At 45.3% G+C, this 24,097-nt stretch overlaps 1 protein-coding gene across 2 annotated transcripts in view; it reads right to left on the bottom strand.

Annotated features, from left to right (window-relative positions):
• Mapre2 (microtubule associated protein RP/EB family member 2) overlaps positions 1 to 24,097 on the bottom strand; it is a 139,074-nt gene that overhangs the window by 40,666 nt on the left and 74,311 nt on the right. For both annotated transcript variants that reach the window (XM_038331658.1, XM_038331657.1), the window contains one exon: positions 15,840 to 15,967. In XM_038331658.1, the coding sequence (XP_038187586.1) occupies positions 15,840 to 15,960 (121 nt within the window). In that variant the 5' untranslated portion in view covers positions 15,961 to 15,967. The remainder of the gene's footprint in view (positions 1 to 15,839; positions 15,968 to 24,097) is intronic.

Genomic DNA, 24,097 nt, shown 5'->3' with positions numbered 1-24,097 from the left:
ACAACACATTCACAGGACTGTAAATCCAACAGCAGGAATCTAATTCCAGAAGATTTCTATCACCACACACAGATATCACAGCCACGGGCAGCCACTCTCTGCGCTCTGTCCCCTCCGCCCCGGCAACTGTTACTCCTCTAACTTTCTGTCCATCTGCATCTCTCCAGATTTCACATAAAGGGATCATTCTTTTTGACCATTGAGCTTCGTTCTTTAACTCAGAAAAACCTTTCAAGGTTCATTGGAACCCTAATCCTTTTTAAGATATTTCATTATATAAATACACCATATTTTATCAATCCTTCCATCAGTCAGTGGTCATCTGGGCCATTTGGGGACTACTGGGTAAAGCTGCTAAGAACATTTCTAAGTTCTTGAGCGACATATGTTTTCATTGGCCGTGAGGTGGGAGCTGTGCCGAGTCACGTGGGGTCTCTGTGATAAACATCTTGAAGAATTGCACATCTGTTTTCCAAAGCAGGCGCCAGCCATCTTATTTTCCCACCAGCAATGGACTTCAGCTCCACACCTACTATGTCTGTCATTGATCCTAACTGTCCTTGCGGGTGCACGGTGCCTCATGAGGGTTTTGGTGGATTTCGCTCATCACTAATGGCACTGAATAGCTTCCTAAAATGCTCGTGGGCCAGTTGTATACTGTCTTTGGAGGAATCTTTGCAGATCCTTTGCCTGTTTTTAACTGAGCCACACTTCTGCTTAGCTGTAGGAATTCTATGCTCTAGACACAGTTCTCCTATCGAGCAGGCACGTGATGTGCTCGCGCGCGCACACACATGCACACACACACACACACACACACACACACACACACACACACACCCGCTCTCCTATCACCAGAGTGCATGCTTTAAACTTTGAACTCATTCAACTTAACCTTAAATTGCTTGTGCTTTTATTGTCATGGTTAAGAAACCGTTGATTGCTCCAAGGTGGTGGAGATCCACCTGGGGACATTTATTGACGCCCATTTGCTTTCTAGTTCCAACTCCCTTTATGTCTTTGGTCACTCCCATCTTGAAGTTGTTTGTCTGTGAAGGTGGGGTGCACTTCTTGGAGGGAATAGATAGATCCTGTTCTTAGTCGACTGCTAGTCTATATGTGAACTGTAGAGGTGAGACCTTCAGCATCCAGCCACCTTTGAAAGGTGTGTATAATTCCTGCCGTATGATTGGTGCTTCGACATTCCTCATTTGCTTAGCTACTATTTTCACATGGCCTGCTTTTTGCTGTAACCTCTTGGATGTGTTAATTTTTTCTTCAGTGTGTAGGGGATGTTCTGTGGGGCCGAATGAGCAGCCCAATTAATTAACGGGCTAGTGAAATAAGCTGCCGGTTCTCACAACCAAAGTACAAATGGCCAATAAATGTATGAATAAGATGTTCAATTTCAATAGCTATCGGAGAAGAGCAAATTAAGCCACATAGAGATTCCACCTCATCTCAGTCAAAATGTAATCATTAAGTAAACAAATCCTAACAAATGCAGATGAGGGTGCCCAGAAGAGAACCTTTATACACTTCTGGTGGGAATCAGAATATACTGTGTTCTACCCAGGTAATGGTGGCACACACCTTTAATCCCAGGACTCAGGAGGAAGAGGCAGGTGAATCTCTGAGTTGAGACCAGCCTGGTCTACAGACTGAGTTCCAGAACAGCCAGTGCTACACACAGAAACTGTCTCAAATAAACCACTATTAAATATATATATTATGTTCTTCCCTCAAGTCTGCTACTGGCCACAGATGTTTAATACTAAGGAAATAATCTTAAATTTTCCTAGTAATTAAATGCCACTGAATTTTATTAATTACTATTTTTACAAACAGAGATCAAAATCTTTCCCTCTTAATTTGCTATGACCAATCATATCCATTGATTTTTTTTTCTAGTCTTGGATTCTTTGCATTTCTGGAATAATTCCCACTTGCTGAGCCTTCCCTGCAGTCTGGCTTATATTCACCAACACTCAGGATTTGATGTATATATTTACAAGCGAGCCATCTGAGGTGTTGTGTACTACCTTCTTACCAAGGTTCCTCTACCCTGGAAAGATAAGTTGAGAAGCATTTCATATTTCTGAAAAGCTCGAGGCTGAGGCTAAAAATAAACTGTGGTTGGAATCCTAACTGAGTAATTTACTGCCTGTGCGGCCCGAGCTTTCCATGCCTTCCTTTGCATCTCAGAACCATATGGACATTGGAACGGAAGGGTAAATGCTCTGTGGGAACTGATGTACAAGAAGCTATGAGCGACACCTGAGCACCCTCAGCGAGGACGTGCTCTGTGGATGCTTTGGTGTCATGACACATGTCAGCTCTTCTAGAGTCGGAGGAGACCCTGAGCTGGCATGGGAGCTGTGCAGAAGTCATGCTGCTGTCACAGCTGGGTGCGTGCCCTTGGTTACTTTCAGGTCCTGGTTCCCTGCACCTTTTAAGGGGCATGTTGCTAAATACATCATGAAAAGGATATCCTGAGGGCAGCTGAGGCCATCAAGAGCATCACAGGGACAGGAACTTCACCATGGAATAACCCGAACAAGGTTCCTATCAAATGGCAATTTGATGGGAACTTGAGCTCGGGTCACAGTTCAGCCTGCTTTCTCTCTGAGTGACTCCTGCAACGACCCTCATCCTCTCATGCAAGCTCTCCTCTGCAAGAGACAAAGCCTTCAGAGAATGTAAATCCAAAGTGAATCAGAGCAATCAAACGGGAGGGTGCCACGTCCACAGAGAGGCTGAGTATAGGTGTCACCCCCAGAGCCCATCAGTCCACAGAGAGAGGCTGAGTCTAGGTGCCACCTCAGAACCCATCAGCTCACTGCTCCTGGAGTCGGTCTGGAAATCACTAAAAATAAAGGAAACTGCCCTGCTTTTCCCACAGTGCTAGGCTACATTCAAACCTGAAGTCCTAAGATGGTTTCAGCTGTGGCCATCAAACATGACGTGGGACTGACCGGTTTGGAGACCGGAATTCAAAATGAACAGTTAATATGCACAAGATCTGGAAATTTATGATAGACATTGTTAATCTGTGAGATGACAAGACACATGACAACCTGGTGGTCACCAGGTCCTGGACGTCAAGAACAGAACACGCGTCACGGCAAATGGGCATTTTTAGATGGAAATTTTCAGGCAAGAGAAAACAACATTTAACAGCACAGCTATGGAACAGCCTATACCAGAAATATAAGATACAACATGCATATTTATATAAAATCTGTTAGTGACTGCACATGGATGTTCATCACCCTAAAACCTCACAGAACCCTTAAGACATGTTGTTTTTATGGTTCCGCCATCTTATCAACTTGGGATCAAGCTCAGGGCATTATCAGCTATCAACAGCAAAGTGAAATTTAAACTCTGACCTGAACTGTAGGATTTTTGTTTAAGATTCATTCATTCATTCATTCATTCATTCATTCATTCATGTGTGTGTCTATGTGTATGTATGTTTGTGTGTGTATGTGTGTGTCTCTGTGTGTATGTGTGTATCTGTGTGTGTGCACTTATGTGTGTGCGTGTATATGTGTATATATGTATAGCATATTAGAAATATCACTTTCAAGCAAGAACTCAAAGGTTCAAAGAATTCGTAAATCTTGTAAATTGCGATTCTTAGAGGGATTACAGGGAATACAAGAGAACACACAGACTTCTTTTCTTTAAGACAAGGCCCTAACACATAGGCCCGGCTGGCACAAACACCAATCCTTTTGCCTCGGCCTCCCCGCTGAGATTATAGGGGCATGTACGTCAATATCCAGCGTCCTTCAAGCTGGTGTTGGGATATCAGTTATACCACTTGTGCTGGTTACTTTCCTGTCAACTCGACACAAGCCGGAACCGTCTGAGAAGAGGGACTCTCCATTGAGAAGATGCCTGTGTAAGGTTGCGGTAGACAAGGCTGCGGGGGGAGAGGGGTATTTTCTTAACTGATGATTGGGGTGACAAGGCCTGGCCCACTTTGGGTGGTACTGCTCTTGCCAGGTGGTCCTGGGTGTCTAAGAAAGCAAACCTTCCACGCCACAGGGAGCAAGCCAGTGAGCAGCCTTCCTCCCCATCTCCAGGTTCCGGCTTGCGTCCCTGCCCTGGCTTCCCTCAGTGACAGACTGTGACATGAAAGTGTGAGCCAAATAAACCCTCCTCTCCTCGTTGCTTTTTGAGCGTGGTTTTTATCACAGCAATAGGAAGCAAACTAAAGCATCTGCTTATTGTACAGCAGGAAATTAGCCTGGACGTATTGTAAATCTACTTCAATGTTATAGACTCATAAGCATTCCACCTTAAGCACATACGGTGTGTATATACGATAAAATAAACATCTCGTCTTTATTCTCTTCTCTTCCCCTCCCTCCACTGCTGAGAACAAACTTCACAGCATATTTGCCCAAACGCAACACGATCCGTAGAGATGACATCGAGTCACCTTGGCTTCTGCCACAAGCAGCTACCCAAATTGTCCATCTAATTTCCCGCAGGCCAAGGGACTATTAGGCAGTGGTGCCTTGTCTAGTCACCGAGGGATTGAGCTACAGCTTTCCATTAACTTCACTACTGATGAGGGGAAAGAATTAGAGCCTTTATTAAATGGACAGACTGATGTGATCCTATCTGCCATTACAGGAATCTTAACAGGAAAAGGGATTCTTAAAACAACCACAGAGCTTCTTAAGCTTCTATCCGCAAGGATGCAGGCAAGGGAGGAGGAGAAGTGGAGTGGTGGGCCCTGGCTCCGAAGCCTTCACCATCCTGAAGGTCGAGGTATGTCATCATACACTTTGGAGCCAAGAATATTCTTATCTGCAAAACGTCAGGGTTGGATAAAGCCTTCAGCTCTAATATTAGATGATTATCTAATTCCCAGGCTGTCGTTAACTTCTCTTTTAAAGGCTACTTGTAGTTTCTGCTAAGGAGAAGACAGAGAAGTCTCAGACACTCTCCAACAACACTCTTCCTTCTGGCCTCTCATCTTTTGTTGCAGTTTAAGTCAAAGAGGCCCTGTGTGCTGCTCCCAGGGACATTGGCTCCTCTCATCTCTGGTGACTTCTTTTCACACACTCTTCTTTGAGCTTCTGATATTCTCCTACTTAACAATATAACTGTTTCCTGCCATCTTAACAGTTGCATATTGACAATTAGATAGCTCTCATGATAAAGCATAGTGGATTCTGAGACTACACTCACAGAAGCCTGCTATCGCTTTGTGTCTGCCTGGTCACTCTCGGAATTGATGCTCCTGCAGGACTGAGTCTGCCACCAGAGCCCAAACCTCTTAGTGGAGGAAGTGTCCCTGTGGGAAACCAGGGCTCACTAAAACAGAAAGCGATACTGCAAAATACAGGGTTCTATTTCCAGCAGGTCAGCAGAAACCCTCTAGATGCACAAACCCAAGGCTTAAGAGCTCAGCGGTGAAGCCGGGGAAGGGGGTAATCACACCACGAGACCCGGAGTTTAATCCCTAGAACCTTTGTAAAAGCCAAGGTACTGTAGCATGAGATTGTAACCCTAGTGCTGGGGAGGCAGCGACAGGCAGATCCCTGGGTCTCACTGGCCAGCCTAGCTGAATTGGTGAGTCCCAGCCCCAGAAAGAGACCCTATCTCAAAAAGGAAAATGATGGAGCTCACTGACTAGACAGCCTAAGAGACCCTGCCTCAAAAACTATCAGGAACAAATAGAGGAAGACATTCACTGCTGACCTTTGACCTGCACATACACAGGAATGTATCCCTGTGCATGCTCGCACACTTCCATACAAACACATACATACACGCATGCCCACCCATTCCTCCTCAACACAAAGAGACGTGCAGAGGGCCACTAATAGCTAGCCGGGCAATAGTGAACCTGATGACATGTGATAGTTGGTGAGAGTTCTGAGTGGCTTAAATTGCTGCCTAGGTTACAGAAGACAGAACACCTCCTCTGTCTCCCAAATGGAAAGTTCAGAGCAGTCGAAATCAAACTCCAAACAGTTCTTGTCTGGGATGTAGGATAAATATTTTCACTAAAAGGTAAACCGCAGAGAAACACCTAGAGCTTACCACAGCTGGAGACTTACGGTGTGGATGAGGGGCCGTTGTGTACGTAAGTTACTTGGAAAACCGACTTCTGCAGAAACTCACCATTAAAACGGTGCACTGAAAGTTGGCGTCCATGCCAGACACCCTGATTCTAGCCCTTAGTGTCATCTGTCTGTCTGTCATGGTGGATCCAACTACCATACTACCCCACGACCCCTGTGTTTAAACTCGTGTCTTAATGTTTCAGGGAAAAATACAGGGCTTCAAGCTTGCCTAATGACACAGACGAAGGTTCCAACAGTTGAAGGGACAAGGACATGGCAGCTGAAGAGTTAAGCCTGTGGGCCTGAGACATTAGCAGAATTTGTGCCCGCGGAGGATTGAGCCAGTCCTAGGTGTTTAGTTTCACACCATTTATTTCCAACACGTGATTTTCGTTCGAGCAACATGCTGATAAGATTTCACTCCACGTATCCTGCCTCATGTGGTGACACTTGGCTTCCACAGCCGAGCCCAGAAAGGGGAAAGGGAGTGGGGCTCACACAAACGTCACTAGCTTCCCCGGAGCTCAGTGCCGAAACGGGAAGCAGAAGTCCGAGTCCCAGGCCAACGCTAAAGCTAGAACCTAACATTCTAGAGGGGAAGGAGGACTTAAAGCAAGTTTTGACCACAAATAAAAAACAAGTTAGGAAGGTAGAGAACAAGTTTTCTTACTGGGATCATGAGGACAGAAAGTTCAAGACAGCAATGACATCACCCACACGCATTAGGAAGGGCTTTTTATACACTTGTTTCTAGTACTGCTTCTATGCTTTCACGGGCAAGGTTTTGTTCTATTTGCCTGTTTTTGTCTGTTTGCTTTTGGACTATGAGACAGACTGAAATGAAGATAAGCCTGGCGCGGAGGCAAGACTCTGAAGATGTACGTGTCCACAGGTCTAGTTTTTGTGGTGACAAGTCACCTCTAAACAAATGCCTATCTAGGTGGCACATGGGGACACCCCTTTGCTTACTGGTGAATGAAAAGCTAGTGAACTGCTGGATGAGGTGGCACACACCTTTAATCCCAGAAGCAGGCCGATCTGTGAGTTCAAGGCCAGCCTGGTCTACGTAATGAGTTCCGGGACAGCCAGGGCGACATAATGAGCCCCCTATAATATTCTTCCCAAGGAAAATTATCTCATCTAAAGGGCCAAGTAACTGAGTTCTGAAAGGCCAGAAAAATACTGCAATACGGAATTCAGAAAAACAGAAAAATACAACAGAAAACCCAGCAGAAATGCAGCCCCTCCAAGTGTAAAACAAACGCAGGGACACAGACACACTACGGGAGTCAGGACAAACGTCTAAGGAGAAAAAGGCCATCATCCTGCAGATGGGGTCAGTCAAACTCATAGCATCATTTTTTTCAGTTCCCAAGGTCAGGAGCAAGGAGGAAGTGGGTGTGTGGGAGCCGTGAAGCCAGGGGACAGACTGACGGGTGTATACGGACAAGTGTCAGTTACAGGCAGGTGAGCAGCAGGCTGGAAGTGCCTCAGTGAGCATCAGCGTGAGTTACTAAGGAAGGCTGCAGGGACCAATGCTGACTTCTGGCTCTAAGCATCCTCCGAGGAGGGTGCCTCAAAGAAGCCATTTTAAAGCCTTGATTTTCAGAATGTGTCTATTTTTAAAAGCACGTTAAATTAAGGGTAAGAACCCCATTTTCTCAGAGAACTTCTTCTGAAACTGCCAGCATCACTCCAGGGACATGTGGTCAGGTATACTCCATGGAGAGGCCTGAGCACACGCGAGTGGAGTTGTGTGCACGAACTGTCACAAGCCTGCAGTTCACTTCGGTAGAGCACGCCTCTGCAGGCGACTCTTCTGGTGTTGGGTTCCTCCTGTCCCTGGAACTGGGAGCCTTGTCACATCCCTCTTCACGTGGAAACTATTCTGTCCTCTGCTTTCAGGTCAGGGCTCCTCACTCTTGCCGTTCCTCCCCAGTCCAGCTAACTGGGTGTCACACACACCAATAGTGTTCCTCCCTAGTCCAGCTAACCGGGTGTCACACACACCAACAGTGTCCCTCCCTAGTCCAGCTAACCGGGTATCACACACACCAACAGTGTCCCTCCCCAGTCCAGCTAACCGGGTGTCACACACACCAACAGTGTCCCTCCCCAGTCCAGCCAACCGGGTGTCACACACACCAACAGTGTCCCTCCCCAGTCCAGCTAACTGGGTGTCACACACACCAACAGTGTTCCTCCCCAGTCCAGCTCACCGGGTGTCACACACACCAAGTGTCCCTCCCCAGTCCAGCTAACCGGGTGTCACACACACCAACAGTGTTCCTCCCCAGTCCAGCTAACCGGGTGTCACACACACCAACAGTGTCCCTTCCCCAGTCCAGCTAACCGGGTGTCACACACACCAACAGTGTCCCTCCCCAGTCCAGCTAACCGAGTGTCACACACACCAACAGTGTCCTTCCTCAGTCCAGCTAACCGGGTATCACACACACCAACAGTGTCCCTCCCCAGTCCAGCTCACCAGGTGTCACACACACCAACAGTGTCCCTCCCCAGTCCAGCTCACCAGGTGTCACACACACCAACAGTGTCCTTCCTCAGTCCAGCTAACCGGGTATCACACACACCAACAGTGTCCCTCCCCAGTCCAGCTCACCAGGTGTCACACACACCAACAGTGTCCCTAACAGCCTTCTGCAGAAGGATGCTCCTTTCCCCACAGCTCCCCAAGAGGGGCCCTAAAGGTTGGAGATAGTTTAGCAGACCCAGCTTGGCATGGAAGGCACCAGCAGCCAGAGAACTTGGGAGCAGCTGCCTCAAATCGTCCATGCACACTGCACTACATGACAGAATACTGCTGTATAATAACAGATTTATTGACATTTCCCAGGTTCGTCCCAATACGCTTTGTTATCTAAGCACAATTCTAGTAATAAAAGGAACTCAAGTAAATGTGAGGACTGCCCAGCATTTACTTCAGGGGTTTAGTCAGATGACCAAAGCAGAAATGAGTTAACGAGGGGGATAGGGTAGGGGAGAGGCAGGAAAGAACTTTTTTTAAATGGTAAATTCTAATTTATTTAAAGTTGACATATGTACTTTCTCCAAAACTTGAGTCATTTATTTTTCTAAAAATCTAAAATAACTTTCACTATATTGGAACGTACATTTTTCTTGTAAGGATATTGTTTTTTATAGATCCTGGTGAATGACTTCAAGATAGGTTTGACTTCACTGTAAGTAAAGTTTGGTGGCTCACACTTGTAATTCCAACAGTTAGGAGGCAGAGACAGGAGGACCGAAAGTTCAAGGCCAGCCTAGTGAGATTTTGTCTTAACAAATCAACACAAAAATAACAACAGCAAATCCCAAACAAAGAAACAAAAAGTCAAAACCCAAACCAAAAGACAAAACAAAACAAGACAAAAATAGTATTTGGGGTTATGCGTGGTGGTATATGACTGTAATGGAAGTATCCAGGAGATCACTAACTCCTAACCACTAGATCACTAGGGACACACTTGGGAAGATGAGGCAGGGGAATTGAAAGTTTGAGGCCAGTCTAAGCTAAATGGGAAAGTAGTCTCAAAACAAAATGCAACCAAATAAAATAAGCATGTTATAAAACAGACAAGGTCACAGGGGAGGGGCCCTATGGGTAGCCACGATTACATACCCATCAAGTCTTAAAACCCACAGGTACTTGGCTCCACCAAGGCTTCCCACATCCCTTAAAGAAGCTACCTGGGCCCTGGAGTCAGAGCCTCAGGCCTGAAAGTCAATGGCGTTGATGCAGGGCTCCCGTTAGCTCCAGAACTCACACTGTTCTGTAAAGGAGCATGCCCCTCTTCTCTAAGCACAATCATACAGTGAGAGGCTTAGGGACAGGCGGAGCCCAGCACAGACAACGGACAGTTGTGGATCTGCAAGACATTCAACCCGAATCCTGACACACATACATACATCGACCACACGTAATAATTTCCCCAGGTAACAGAAAATACTGAGAACAAAATACAGAGCACAGCTAAGGGCATTGCTTTGAATTAATTCCTCAAGTTATTTTTGTGATCTTATCAAGAATTCACTATTTATTAGTTTAAGTTTCTAATAATGTCATCATTTTTGCTTTATTCCTGTTATCTGTGTGATGTTATTAAGTTCAACATGAATGTGTGTCCCTTGACTTTTCACGATATAAAACTACGCGCACCCCACACGCACGGAGCTGTCCATAGGACACACACCGCATCTCACGATATAAAACTATGCGCACCCCACGCGCACGGAGCTGTCCGTAGGACACACACCGCATCTCACGATATAAAACTACGCGCACCCCACGTGCACGGAGCTGTCCGTAGGACACACACCGCATCTCACGATATAAAACTACGCGCACCCCACGCGCACGGAGCTGTCCGTAGGACACACACCGCATCTCACGATATAAAACTACGCGCACCCCACGCGCACGGAGCTGTCCGTAGGACACACACCGCATCTCACGATATAAAACTACGCGCACCCCACGCGCACGGAGCTGTCCGTAGGACACACACCGCATCTCAAGCTGTCTGCTTTCACTTGGCTGCTTGGTTTTGATTGGTCTTTATTTATGGGGCTTATCATCACGCTGAAGGGGCTCCAGTGGAGGCTGAAAATGGGATACAGGGTGTCAGAGCTAACAGTCATGTGACACCTGCCCAGTTTTCGGGAACTTCAATATGTCTGTTTGGTTCCTCCCAGAGAATCTAGCCAGTCTCTGGTTCCTGGAGGTATCTTATACATGCACAGTGGCCTCACACCTGTGTTCACGCACTCTGTACTGCATGAATCCAAGGCCTGAGCATGACTATGTGCCTTCCCAGAGACGGGGGCACAGGCTACCCTGCTGTGGGGAGCTGTGCACTGAAGAAGCTCAGCCTCCTATGTGGGCTCCAACACCCTTGGTCATCCCACCCGACTAGAAGGACAACCTTTCTGGGGTACCTCCTGACCATCCGCCACTCTGTCACTCGGGAGCACCCTGCCATGCCCCAAGAGTCGGATGTCCTTCCGGCTGACTCTCTCTGTCCTACCTCCCTTATTTTACACTCTCCTTGGCACATTTCCATTTCTCTTCAGCGCTACTTACCACTGTGGTCTCATCTTCTGTAGGGCAGGAGTTGGCTGAACAGGGTTTGAAGCCCTCAAGGATAATGATCTTGGCCCCATTTATCTCAGGGCCCAAAACATGTTTGCTGTTTAGCTACACTCATGGTCTGAAGGAGCACAGCAAAGAGATGTGGCAACTGTTTCCAGGATCAAACATGCCAATGTGGGGGGAAAAAAACCATAAATTCCAGGTAGCAGTTTGGTAAGTCAAGGTAAATGTATACTCCACGGTGCGCTGGCATTGGGCATTACAAAGGCAGGCCAACACGCTCACAAAAATTCCAGGGCAAAACCCCAAACCAAACGAACCCAGACAAACACCCTACAATCCCACCAATTTATGTTTATCTTCAATAACAAAATACCAAGATAATGGAAATATACAAAATTATAAGAGAGGAAAACCCCTCCTACATTCTATATTCTCTACTCAAAAAAAAAAAAAAAAAAAAAAAGAAGCTGTATTTAGCCAGTGAATCGGTGGAGACTTGAATATGTTACCCACTGCAGCGATTCACCCTCCGGCTGAACCACACCTAGACATGGCCTATCACGTGTTACCCCTCTCTTCTCCAATTATTTGGTAAGCTTGAAACCAAGTAAATGGATTTCAAAATTAGCTGGCCAAATAAAATTAGGAAGAAAACGTATCTAGCCTAAACAAAATCTACAGGATGCCTCTAAGCACAGATAATATTCTGTTAGCACACAATACCTAACCACAGTCATTCTGAAATGGCTCACTTTCTTAGAGAAAACAATAAACCTCTGATTTTATAAAGCTAGGTGAACTCCTGGGCCTGCAGACACTGACGGAATATCCTTACTTGGTTTCAATAAGAGAGAGTCAGTAAGATCAGCCCTACTAAATTTAGCCTCTGAGCTGATTTCATCACTAACCCGGCTTCTCTGCTGACACAAGAGAGAAGGCCCAGGGGACACAGAGCTAGGCTGGAACCAACCTATTTAACAAGCACAGATCTGTAGCCAAAAATGGTCACAAAGAACCTGCTACCTTGCACAGGAATGACTACCAATCAGGGTTAAGGCCCAGAGGGCTCATCCTCCACGTTCCAAACATGCCCGATGACCACACCTGCGAGAAGCCCAGTGTGTGTTACAAATCATATTCCCTTCTACTGGCTTATATACTGATATTTGTAAATGCAACTACAATTTCATCAGCCAAATTCAGAAGCTTTCCCAGAATAAGAAAAACAAAAAAGAAAAAAAAAATTCCAGAAACCTGATCCAACACAAAGCTTGAACCAATCTGGAGAAACACATATTGAACTCGAATCAAACCCTAATCATTTTTCTACCTTTACAAAAAGCCAATCAAGAAAAATACTTAAAAATTTCAAAAGTGCTTTCATCTAAATGACATTTTAGTTCAATACCCAGATGCTCAGGCAAGCAGCCGAGCCTTCCACTAGCCACGGTGCCAGTACGGGCTGAGAGATGATACTGGCAGTGGTCCCTGTCAGTGTGGAAGGCCTGCTGGTCTCTGCTGCCAGGGCTTCCTGTCCTGTGAGGGGGTGGGAAGGATAGGGGAAGAATGCACAGGCTTCAGAAAAGGGCCAGCTGGGAAGGCTAGCTTTGCAGTTACACCCAGCCTAGGAGAGAAGATCCAGACACAGTCATGAAGGGTGTGTGGGGGGAGGTGGGTGTAGGTTTAAGTTTTAAAGGAAGCATGGGGCGGCAGGGCAGGGTGAAGGGTGAGGAAGAGAGGCAACCCTCTGCCTCGTTCCCCACCCCTCCCCCTTTGCGCACGGCCCACTTCTTTTCTGTCATCTCAAGTCGAGGAGGATGCTTTTAGGAACTTTTAACACCATACTGACCTTTCCCATCTTATCTACTAAAGTGGTCTGAACTAGAATTCAAACAAAATTCTCCCCCCCCCCCCTTTAAAGCCCTATACATTCTACAAAGACTGAATGAAAACAGAAAGTTATTCCTGAGCTGAACTAGTGTGATGTGCTCATGGCCCAACCTCCCATTCCACAAGGGGAAATCAACATGACTAGATTTCAAAGCAGATCTAGGCGGCCAGCAGTAGAAAATGGAACAGCCCTCTGCTTTCCCTGAAACAGATTGCTTTTTGCAAAAAATAAATGCAATCCAAATATGCATACAGATCCATGACCCAGATTTAATGTTCAAAGAAAGTGGTCATAAAGTTACATCCTTGGGATACAATAACAAGAAATAAGAGCGAATAATTTTCATTATTTTGAATGTATTACAAGGTATTTCCATGTGATTTACTTATTTATTTTCGTATTTATTGTAAAGAGCTTCCAAATTGTCTACGGCCATACCACCCTGAACGTGCCTGATCTCCTCTGATCTTAGAAGCTAAGCAGGGTCAAGTCTGGTTAGTACTTGGATGGAAAGAGCTTCCAAATTAAACACACACACACACACACACACACACACACACCCCAAAAGTAACAAGTCCCAAAGTCTATACATCTCAGTGAACTTCTGCACAGTTAGAATCCCATCCATTCTAATTGACGTTTGTTTTAGCGTGGGCTTTGAGGAGATCTATTAGCTGGAAATAGAGGGGTGAAGGGCAGAGCAGCAATCACCAGGTGTGGAGTTTAAGTCTTCAAGGGGTGGGGGTGGAGGAACGACAGCATGGAAAATAGTCTGCAGAAACGCGTGCAGGTGACCTTCGAGTGTCTTCCCAGAGTACAGTACGAAAATCAAATACCACCTTATAAGCTACAAGGAACCAAAATAAATACCCAAGACACATTATACTCCATAAATCTGAGCATTCTTAAGCATGATGAGAACAAATTACTTAGGTCATTGGTCTTGGATTTGTTCTCATCTGAGAGGCACTGTCCTACCTGCCTTCAGAGTCTTCTAGAACGAGAGCAGAGAAATGAATTCATAAATAAATAAATAGAAAGACCACTTCTTCCTGCCAAATGCTACTGCTGAAGACAAGATTAAACTAAGGAGATGGAATTGGTGCCGGACAGGTTTGGGAGGCCTGCACTTGACTGTTAGTGGTCTGAGGTTTCTCACACAAGCACTGCAAGCTGTGGAGAGACCACCGCCTGTCTTTCCAACAGGAACGCACACTTGTTCCCCAGTCAGAGGTGCGTCTCAAAGCAGAAAGGAAACGTTAATCTATTACTGGGGACTTTCCAAATTCTGATAGTACTTCATGAAATCATTTTTTTGTGTATGACTACTGGAAAGGGTTCACAGTCCGATACCAACAAGCAGGCAAAAATAGAACTCTCTGCATCTAAACACTTTTACAAAAAACAAATTCAGGGCTGGAGAGATGGCTCAGAGGTTAAGAGCATTGCCTGCTCTTCCAAAGGTCCTGAGTTCGATTCCCAGCAACCACATGGTGGCTCACAACCATCTCTAATGGGGTCTGGTGCCCTCTTCTGGCATGCAGGCATACACACAGACAGAATATTGTATACATAATAAATAAATAAATAAATAAATAAATAAATAAATAAATAAATAAATAAAACAAATTCATAATACTATATTCCCCAATACCATGTCCATGTTAGGGCCACAGGCAAAGAAGGTGTCTCTTTTTCTATTAGTTTACAATTTTGATTTAGCTTTATTAGCTTTATTTTGATTTACACTCAAAGCTAAAGGCACATTACTTTAACATACTCAGACTTTATTTTTGAAATTGCATCTTCCTTCCAAACAGGTTTAACCCAATATGCATTCCAGCAGAACTACACAGTATCAGGTTCAGCAGGGTGCAGGCATTAGACAAAAAGTGACTGCAGGCCCGTTCTTAAGAACGTGGTGCCACCGGGGACTGGAGAGTCCACAGACACAGCTTGACAGGTGTGATCCCGGCCGGGGGCGGGGTTGGCGGGGAAACTACTGAGCCAGGACGGCTTCCCAGAGCTGACAGGAGGCGAGGCAGAGGAAACTGTGAACAGGATGTTACTACACACACAAAGAGGAGGAGAACTCCAGGCTGCCAAAGGGAAGGAGGCTGTAGAGAGCTCAGAGTGTTACGTGGTGCTGAGGCTCCGGGGAGAGAGATGCGTGTGATGGAACTGAGAAGGGCAATAAGAAGCCCTAAAGATCCACTATGCGTTTTGTTGCTGTTTGTTTTTTGTTCCTCCGAACAAGCCTTCTAAGCTCCACCCCCAGCTGCTTTTTGTTTTGGAACAAGGTCCCACTAGGTCACCCAGGCTGACGTTGAACTGGTTGTAGGGTCCAGGCAGGCCTTGAACGTGTTATAGCCTGTTTCAGCCTCCTGAGCAGCTGGGATTCAGGCCCTGCATCACCAGCCCAAGCTCCACTGTGTTTGAAGCCACATACATGGTAACAACAGGGCCATGGAAAAAAGGCTAGGAGCCAGCGTTCCAGAGGGGTGTGGCCGGCATCAAGCCAGAAGCAGCTCATACACATCTGGACGGCTGTGTGCTCTTAGACGGTCTCAGACATCCCTCCTCCCACCCAGTGTTCTTCAGGTATAGCCAAGTTTTCCAAGTATAAGCTATATTTATATGTATGTTTTTGTCTTACCCCAAATATGTCACGTGTGGTTCCTAAGTCACATTCGGTTGCCAGTGAACACATCGGGTAAATACTAAAAAGACAGCCTCTTACCTGAACAGAGCTGTTCCACTTTTGTGTAGTTCAGAGAGACAATGTCATTAACCCATGCAATGATGTCATGCCTGCTCATAGTCTCTTGGGTTATCGAGGTAGAATACACGTTGACCGCCATTCCCCAACTAGGATAAAACAAATGAAAAAGTTGATTTACTCACAAGAGAAACAATTACTTTAGAAATATAAAAGACATACAATCATGAAGGACATTACTGGTGGAGCTTTACAACGAAGCTTCTTCATGTGGGTCCTGACCCCCCACCCCCCACACATACCCCATGGTAGAAGGGAGAAGGGCACAGGGAGGTGGTGAAAATCTGGCAACAGTAAATGGTTTCGGAACATGCAACAGCCAACTTAGTTCATAATCGGATGTGTACTGGACCCACAGCCCTCCCGGCAGTGCTTGGCCGTGTTGCTTCAGGAGTCGTAACTTCAGCCTTCATGCAGAACATGTACCACGCGTGCTCCCGACTGCACGCCCTCCTGACTGCCCGCCGTGACACCTCAAAAGGCTAGCGAGCACTGCCTGAGACACCCTGGCTCGGATCTCAGACTACTGTGTTTTGTTAAGTGACGTCATTTTGGATGTTCATACAAAGCTTGCTGCTCTTACAGAAACATACTGGCTTCATTATAGAAAACAAGGCTTTTAATATTTTCCCGCTGTCAGTCCTTAGCACGTAAGGATCAGAACAATGCATTTTTGGATTGTAGTGTGCTAAGACCAACAAGCACCTATATCTCTAGTATGCAAATTTGCTTTCATCTTTTTTTTTCCTGTCTTTTCTAATTTTTGAGAGAGGGTCTCACTATCTAGCTTTGGCTGGCCTGGAACTAGATTTGTAGACCAGGCTGGACTTGAACCTGCAGTGAACTTCTGCCTGTTTCCCATGGCTAAGATCACAGGTGTGAGCTATTTTGCCCAGCTTTGTGGTGAAAATCACATGTTTATCAATGGACTATTTTAAAGTTTTTTATGATTTACTGTCATAAACGTCTGAGTCACGTATCTATTTTACTTACCTACCTAACTGAGCTCAGGTAAAAATTTCTCAGGTGAAAGGGGGTTTGGAGTTGGACGTATCAGAGGCCTTACTCTAGAGGGAGCAGCAGGCCTGACTCAGCCAAACCCACCCGCTGTCCTTTCTCCCCTCAATTCCTTGTTAACTGCTTATTTGGACCACATTTCATGTAATTTTTTCCTGTGGTGCCACGTCACATCACATCTCTCCCATCTAGACTTTAACGTTCTTCAGGCTTTGAGATTCTTCATTTCTAATGGAATTTAGAGCCTCACTTTTGACTTTAAGTCTTTATGGGACATTAAGTTACTGGGCTTACAACACTGTGCACCACAACAATCTACAACAATCTTGTTTCTTTTTTTTTTTTTTAAAAAAAAAGATCTATGTTGCAGGGTGGTGGTGGTGCATTCCTTTGATCCGAGCACTCAGGAGGCAGAGGCAGGCAGATCTCTGTGAGTTCAAGGCCAGCCTGGTTCACAGAGTTAGTTCTAGGACATCAAGGGCTACACAGAAAGAAACTGTCTCAAAACAAAACAAAAAATTTATTTGTGTGTGTGTGTGTGTGCGCGCACGCGCGTGCACATATGTAAGTGTAATACCCATAGAGGACAGAAAAGGCTGCTGGGTTCCCTGAAGCAGGAGTTAGAGGTGGTTGTGGATTAGCAAAGCAATTGAACACTTTAAGTGCTCCACCTAGGGCCATGCTAGGTGGAGTGTGGAAGACCGCGGTGCTGGTGTGATTTGAACCATGGGGGCCTGGATCATGGAGGTTTCAGAGGAAGAATGTTTGTGGCCTAGAGACTGGTCTTGTGATATCTGGGTGAAGAATGTGGCTGCTTTTTTTTTCCTTATCCAAACAGTCTGCCTGAGGCTAAAGTGAAGAGTTCTGGATTAATTCTGTAGGCAGAGGAAATCTCAAAACAACCTAGTATAGACTCTGTCACGTGGTTACTAGTGTTCATGCTTATAAAGCTTTATAATGAAAAGGAACAAGTAAAATTTGCAGAGAAAAGGAGCACCAGGAAGTGGAATGGAGCTAAATCCAATGTTCAAGGAGATGAACAGATGAAGAAATGGAATAAAGGGAGTGGTGACTTCAGGGCAAGATGCCACCTACCCGTTAAATTACCAACTTAAAGAAAAGAATAAAACAGATTAGAGCCGGGGCGGTAATGCACACCTTTAATCCCAGTACTCCAAAGGCAAGGCAGAGGCTGGCAGATCTCGGAGTGCAAGGCCAGCCTGGCTATAGATCCAGTGTCAGGACAGCCAAGCTCAGACAGTGAAGGATACCATCGAAAACAGAAAGCTGGTGAAAATGTAATTGAATGGAGGGGCCATGTTCCATTCCCAGTAAGCATTAGAATGTGGCAGCATTGGCCATGATTCAGGCTTTAAAGTTAAGGACAGAGAAACAGGTCATGGAATTTGCCTCTATAACTATGGAAGGCCACTGAGACCAAGCATATGTCAGGGGTGTCCTTGAATGGGGGCCTAGAGAGGTCATTTCAACTATGAAGTTGATGCCTGGATTGTCTTGGTGACTCTAAGATGTTGGAGATGCCAGAGCCATGGGATACCTGCTGAGGAGAGCTGCTAACAGGGAGTGGAACCAGCCCAAGGGAAAGAAGTGTGTTGACAGAGTTCAGTCAACAAAACCGAAAGGACCTGGAGATCTGAAGAGCATCTTGACATCAGGCATGGAGACGTGGAGTTTGCAGTTTGCCCATCTGGTTTTCAGTGTTGCCTTGGTCTAGTGTTTCCTCACTGTGCTCCCTCCCCTGTGCTATAGAATGAGAATGTATATCCTGTGCCATTATATGTGTTGGAAGTATGTGATTTGCTTTTTGCTTTTGATTTTACAGGCGATTACAGCTAAGAGATCATATGAATTTCAGAAGAGACTTTGAAATTTAGACTTTTAATTAAGTTTGAGACTGTTAAAGACTATGGAGACTTCTGAAGTTGGACTGAATGCATCTTTGCACTATGATATGACTACAAGCCTTTGGGGACCAGGGAGTGGAATGTGGTGGTTTGAAAAAAATCTGGCCCCCAAGGGGACACTGATAGGAGGTGTGGCCTTGCTGAAGTAGATGTGATCTTGTTGGAGAAGGTGTGTCACTGTGGAGGCTGGCTCTGAGGTTTCATATATGCTCAAGCACAGCCAGGGAGACAGTGCCCTTCCTGTCACCTTTGGATCAAGATGTTGAATTCTTCTGCACCATGTTGCCCGCATGCTGCCCTACTCAGAACCACCATGCTCCCTGCCACGATGATAATGGACTAAATCTCTGAAAATGTAAGCCGCCACCTCAGTTAAATATTTTCCTTGTAAGAGTAACGGTAGTCATGGTGTTTCTTCACAACAACAGAAACCCTAACTAAGAGAGTCTACTTCTTGGAGTCAGCAACAATCAATTTTCGACCAAGCTTGTTTTACTTATAGTTCCATCAACTGCCCTTGGCCAATCCCATTTCTGGCTCAGGCCGTATTATTTTACAGTTAAGGCCAAGTATTAAGTCATTTCAGTTATAGATATTTCAGAGTTTTGGAAAGATGAAGACATTAGAAAACACTAAGCAACAATCACAACAGTGTTAGCACACTGAAATGACTATTGTGTTTAACTGACACACGGTGTGGTTTGATATTGCCTTGGACTTAGCTTTCCTATATCCTATGATTGATCTGCATGCTGTGTCTGCTTCAGGCCCTTATCTGGGGAGCGAGGTGAAAGAGTCCTCTTGCGGCGTCGAAATTCCACTAGGAATCAGAGGCTGTCCGGATCCTTTTGTCAGGCTATTAGACAGTAGATACTTGCCTAGACCCAACAGTTCATTAGTGACTTCTAACGTATTGTCTGCTGGTCATTCTTAACTTATTATGTGTGATGATCCCACAAGGAGGAATTCCGTTCTGAGAGAGCCTGGGGTCAGGGGTCAGATCATGGACACAACACAGAGTAGATCCTGATCGCTTCGGTACTCTGCACTGAATATTCTCTGGCCAACATGATTTTTATTTTTATTTATGAAGTATAACCATGAAGTCACAGAGTTTTTAGCAAACTTGATATGCTTTATCTATTGCAGTTTAAATCTTGACTGATAAAAGACATATTTGCGTGTGCGTGGGCTTGTATCTGTGCTTATTTGGGTTGGCCTTTCAGTTCTTTGGATAAAGTCCTTCCTTATTTTCTGTTGTGACAAAATATTCTAGGCTCAACTGGTAACTTTCCTACTTCTGACCTAAAAGCAATTGTTTCTCCCAGGGCCTCGGACTCCTTTCTGTAACAGACAGTATTTGGTGATATAAAATAAATGTTTTAAATATGACTGGATGGAATACCGAAATCTAAAGTTTATAGGCTCTCTGCAAACGTCCTAGATGTTTACTGTGCTTGGAGTCATGTACTTTCATTAACTGATGCCACTCTGCTTCCCGCTTCAAGGTATTAAGTTGAAAACAGCATCCACACATGGTCTAAGTTCTCTTTCCCCGAGACCCGAGAACAACCTGCCAGCACTGGATCCCAGACAATGTGACTGTGAATATGACTTGTCTACACTTCTATTAAATGTTCTTTTGTTTTCCAGTCAATAGCTTTCACTGTTTTCTTTAATGACCACTTACTAAGTGAAGCCACTTACTTGTACAACGTGATCACCTTTCACCATCTTTAATAATAAATTATCTAAAACCTTACTAAGGATAAATAATTCAAAATTGAAAGCATTTTGGACCCTCTGATGTGATTTTTACATACTGACGTAACTTTTGGCGCTTGATGCATTTTCCTAATGATTTTTTCACGGGGTAATAAGCAGCCTTCAAATTTCCCAGCAAGGGACAGATGGAAGGTGAAGCATCAAGGCCCAGAACTCGGTGGCATCCAACCAGGGAGATGAAAATTTTCCTCCAGGTGACTGAGAATCAAAACTAAACACAAAGCAGGGAAGATCTGTGTCTGACAAATACATCCCACTGAGTAAGAATGGTTTGTAGTTACAGAAGATGAAGAACACCAAATATGATGGGCAGATGAAACTGAAAAATGCATGGGAACAATGAGGTGGGCCGCTGCAGCCCAGCCCTGAGTCACCTCCTTCCAGGCCCTAGGGGATGACGTTCTCCCAAGGGCAACCATCCTTTCATAACCTAACCATGCACTCAGTAAGGTACGCCAGGGCATGGACAGAGGCAGACAACGAGAGCAGTACCAGGTATGAGCTTTAGAAACCTCTGGATAACTCGTTATCAATCCCCCCTCTAACTCTTGTGGTGATAGGTCTCTAATGAACACACCTATAGTCGCTGGAAATGCTGCCGTGGTAGGCCCTTGTGGTGAAAGCCGTAAGTGGACAGAACAAGAGGAAAAATAACCCAATGAAAGGCAAGTGCTCCAGCCTTTCTAAAAGAAAACATGGCTGACACATTCAACACATTCCAATAAGTATCTGAATCAACAGCAACAGGATCAATATAGATGCCTATGAGCTATTTGTGTTGACTGGAGCATTGTCATAATCTATGTTCTTCCAAACTTCGGGGGGATTTATTTATTCACTATCATACAAAGGATTAGATTTCACTGTACATTTTAAAGCAAGAGTTGTTTTTGCTGATTCTCCTATGGACCTCGACTCCAACTCCCTGCCCTCCCTATTGCTCTTTCACTCATAGGGGCCTCCTACTGATTTTCATGTCATGCGTTCTCTTGCCTTTGCTGTGTTCTATTTGCCCTCTTGATGGTCCTGTCTGGTCTCAGAGCCTCCGCTCACACACACATATATGCATACGTAAACACTGAAAAGTAGGGTCTACATGACAGAACATTTGTGCGAGTGTGTTCTAACTAGCTTAACAAAACATTTCAGATCCATCCATTTCCCCCAAAGTTTAATTTTTCTTGATAGCTAAATAAAATTCGTGTGTGTGTGTGTGTATTATATCACATTTTCATTACCTATTCATCTGATGGAGGACATCTAGGTTGGTTCCATTTTCTTGTTGCTATGAGCAGAGCAGCAATCGACAAGGATGAGCACATGTCTCTGTGGTAAGATGTGGAATGTCAAGGAGTAGTATAGCTGGAAGATCAACTGTAATCCTCCGAGAAACCTCCACACTAATTACCATGTTTGTGCCAGTTCATGCTCTGACCACTAGTGAACACTGTCACCCCAACCCTCTCTAACACTCTTCGCCATCCATCTTCTTGATGCAGGCGCTCTGACCAGGGTGAGGTGGAATCTCAGAGTCTCTCAGTGAGACATCTCTGTGATCACCTGACTTGGTGGTGTCGTTTGCTTGTTAGCTGTCCAGCCATACACGCCAGCTTTCCGATTTTAGGCCTGACAGCTTTGGCTTGGCATGCCCTCTGCCCTGAGAGGAAGTGTCCTTGTGAACTCTCAGCCAATCACTGTGTCTGCGCCCCTTCCCCCACCACATGTGTGTGCAAGTCTCTTTCTGTGTGTCTGTGCCCCTTCCCCACCACATGTGTGTGCAAGTCTCTCTCTGTGTGTCTGTGCCCCTTCCCCACGTGTGTGTGCATGTCTCTGTGTGTGTGTCTGTGCCCCTTCCCCACGTGTGTGTGCATGTCTCTGTGTGTGTGTCTGTGCCCCTTCCCCATGTGTGTGTGCATGTCTCTGTGTGTGTGTCTGTGCCCCTTCCCCACGTGTGTGTGCATGTCTCTGTGTGTGTGTGTGCATCTCCTGACTGTGTGTGATTCTACTTCCGTGCTGATGTCATCTTTGCTCTCCCAGTCCCATGATTTTCTACAGACACAACTTTAATATATTCAATCCTGATGGAGGAGAGTTATCTGTCTATGTTACTTTCATTGGTTAATTAATAAAGAAACTGCCTTGGCCCTTTAAGAGACAGAAAATTAGGTGGGCGGAGTAGACAGAACAGAATTGTGGGAGAAAGGAAGCAGAGTTGGGCAGATGCTTCAGGCAGTCGCCATAGTCAGTCGCCATGCCTCTCCTCTCCGAGATGGATGCAGGTTAAGCTATCTCCTGGTAAGCGACCACCTCGTGGTGCTACACGGATTACTAAATATGGGTTAATTAGCCAATAAGAGGCTGAAACTATGGGCCAGGCAGTGTTTTAAAAGAATACAGTTTCCGTGTAATTATTTTGGGTAAAGCTAGCCGGGTGGCGTGACACAGCCTGCCACTCCATCTATACAATCCGAAATTATCCAGGTGACTAAGAAGAGAATATTTCTCAGGCTTTTCTAAACATTAGCCTCAGACGAGAATTAAATAATCTATACTTTCCATGGATACACTCTGAACTTCTAAGGTTTCATTATAATTTCTTGCTTCATAACCTACATGGCAATGTAAAGGTGAAAGCACTTGCCCCTGCCTGGCAGAAAGTTGTGTGGTTTGCACGGGGGAGCATGACATCATCTTAGAGACAAAGCCACTCCATTCTGCTCCTGGGAGGAAAACAGGACCAGAGTCATAGTCCTCTCTTGCAAATAGGAATGTTACATGCCACCTGAAGGGCCACTGTTCCAGCTCACCGGGGGACACAAATTTCAGGCCCATGTGCCTGGCTTTGGACCATACAAACATTCCAATGAAGATAGAAATTATAAGAATTAAAAAGGTTAATTTTGTTTTTAATTTTTTCATTTGGTTTATTCATTTTATGTGTGTATATTTACCTGCAGGTATGTCATATGAACCAGGTCAGAAGAGAACACTGGAGCCCCCAGCACCAGAGTTAGGGATGGTTGAGAACCACCATATAGATGCTGGGAACTGAACCTGCATCCCCGGCAAGCTACAGAAACTCTTAACTGCTGAGCCATCTTGTCAGCCCCAAGATACCACTTTTTAAACTCACTTCTTATGTTTTCATCAAGATGAATGTCAAACTACAAGAAGCAAGATCACACTGGATGCCACAGCACAAAGAGTCAATGGCAGCACAGGGCTGGTGCTTGGGTTTGGGCCTTCAGGGGGTCCTTTAGACAGAAATGTCAGTTGATTATCAGATGATGTAACATGTGGCCTCTGGGACAGAATCTGCTCTCTTTGCCAACCTTTCAAACAAAGGGTCAAAGCACTATGTCCATGCTATGACTTCAGGACCTGGTTAACTTCAGTAGTAAGGAAAGCAGGTAAGGGAGGCTGGGGAGGCGGCTTGGTTGGTACAGTGCCTGCCTTGCAAACATGAGGACCCGAATTAGATCCCAAAAGCTA

The sequence above is a fragment of the Arvicola amphibius genome, chromosome 5, assembly GCF_903992535.2.
Source record: "Arvicola amphibius chromosome 5, mArvAmp1.2, whole genome shotgun sequence".
In the NCBI taxonomy this organism is placed as follows: Eukaryota; Metazoa; Chordata; class Mammalia; order Rodentia; family Cricetidae; genus Arvicola; species Arvicola amphibius.
The sequence above is the reverse complement of the archived record's forward strand: the minus strand, read 5'-3'. Positions and strand labels throughout refer to the sequence as shown.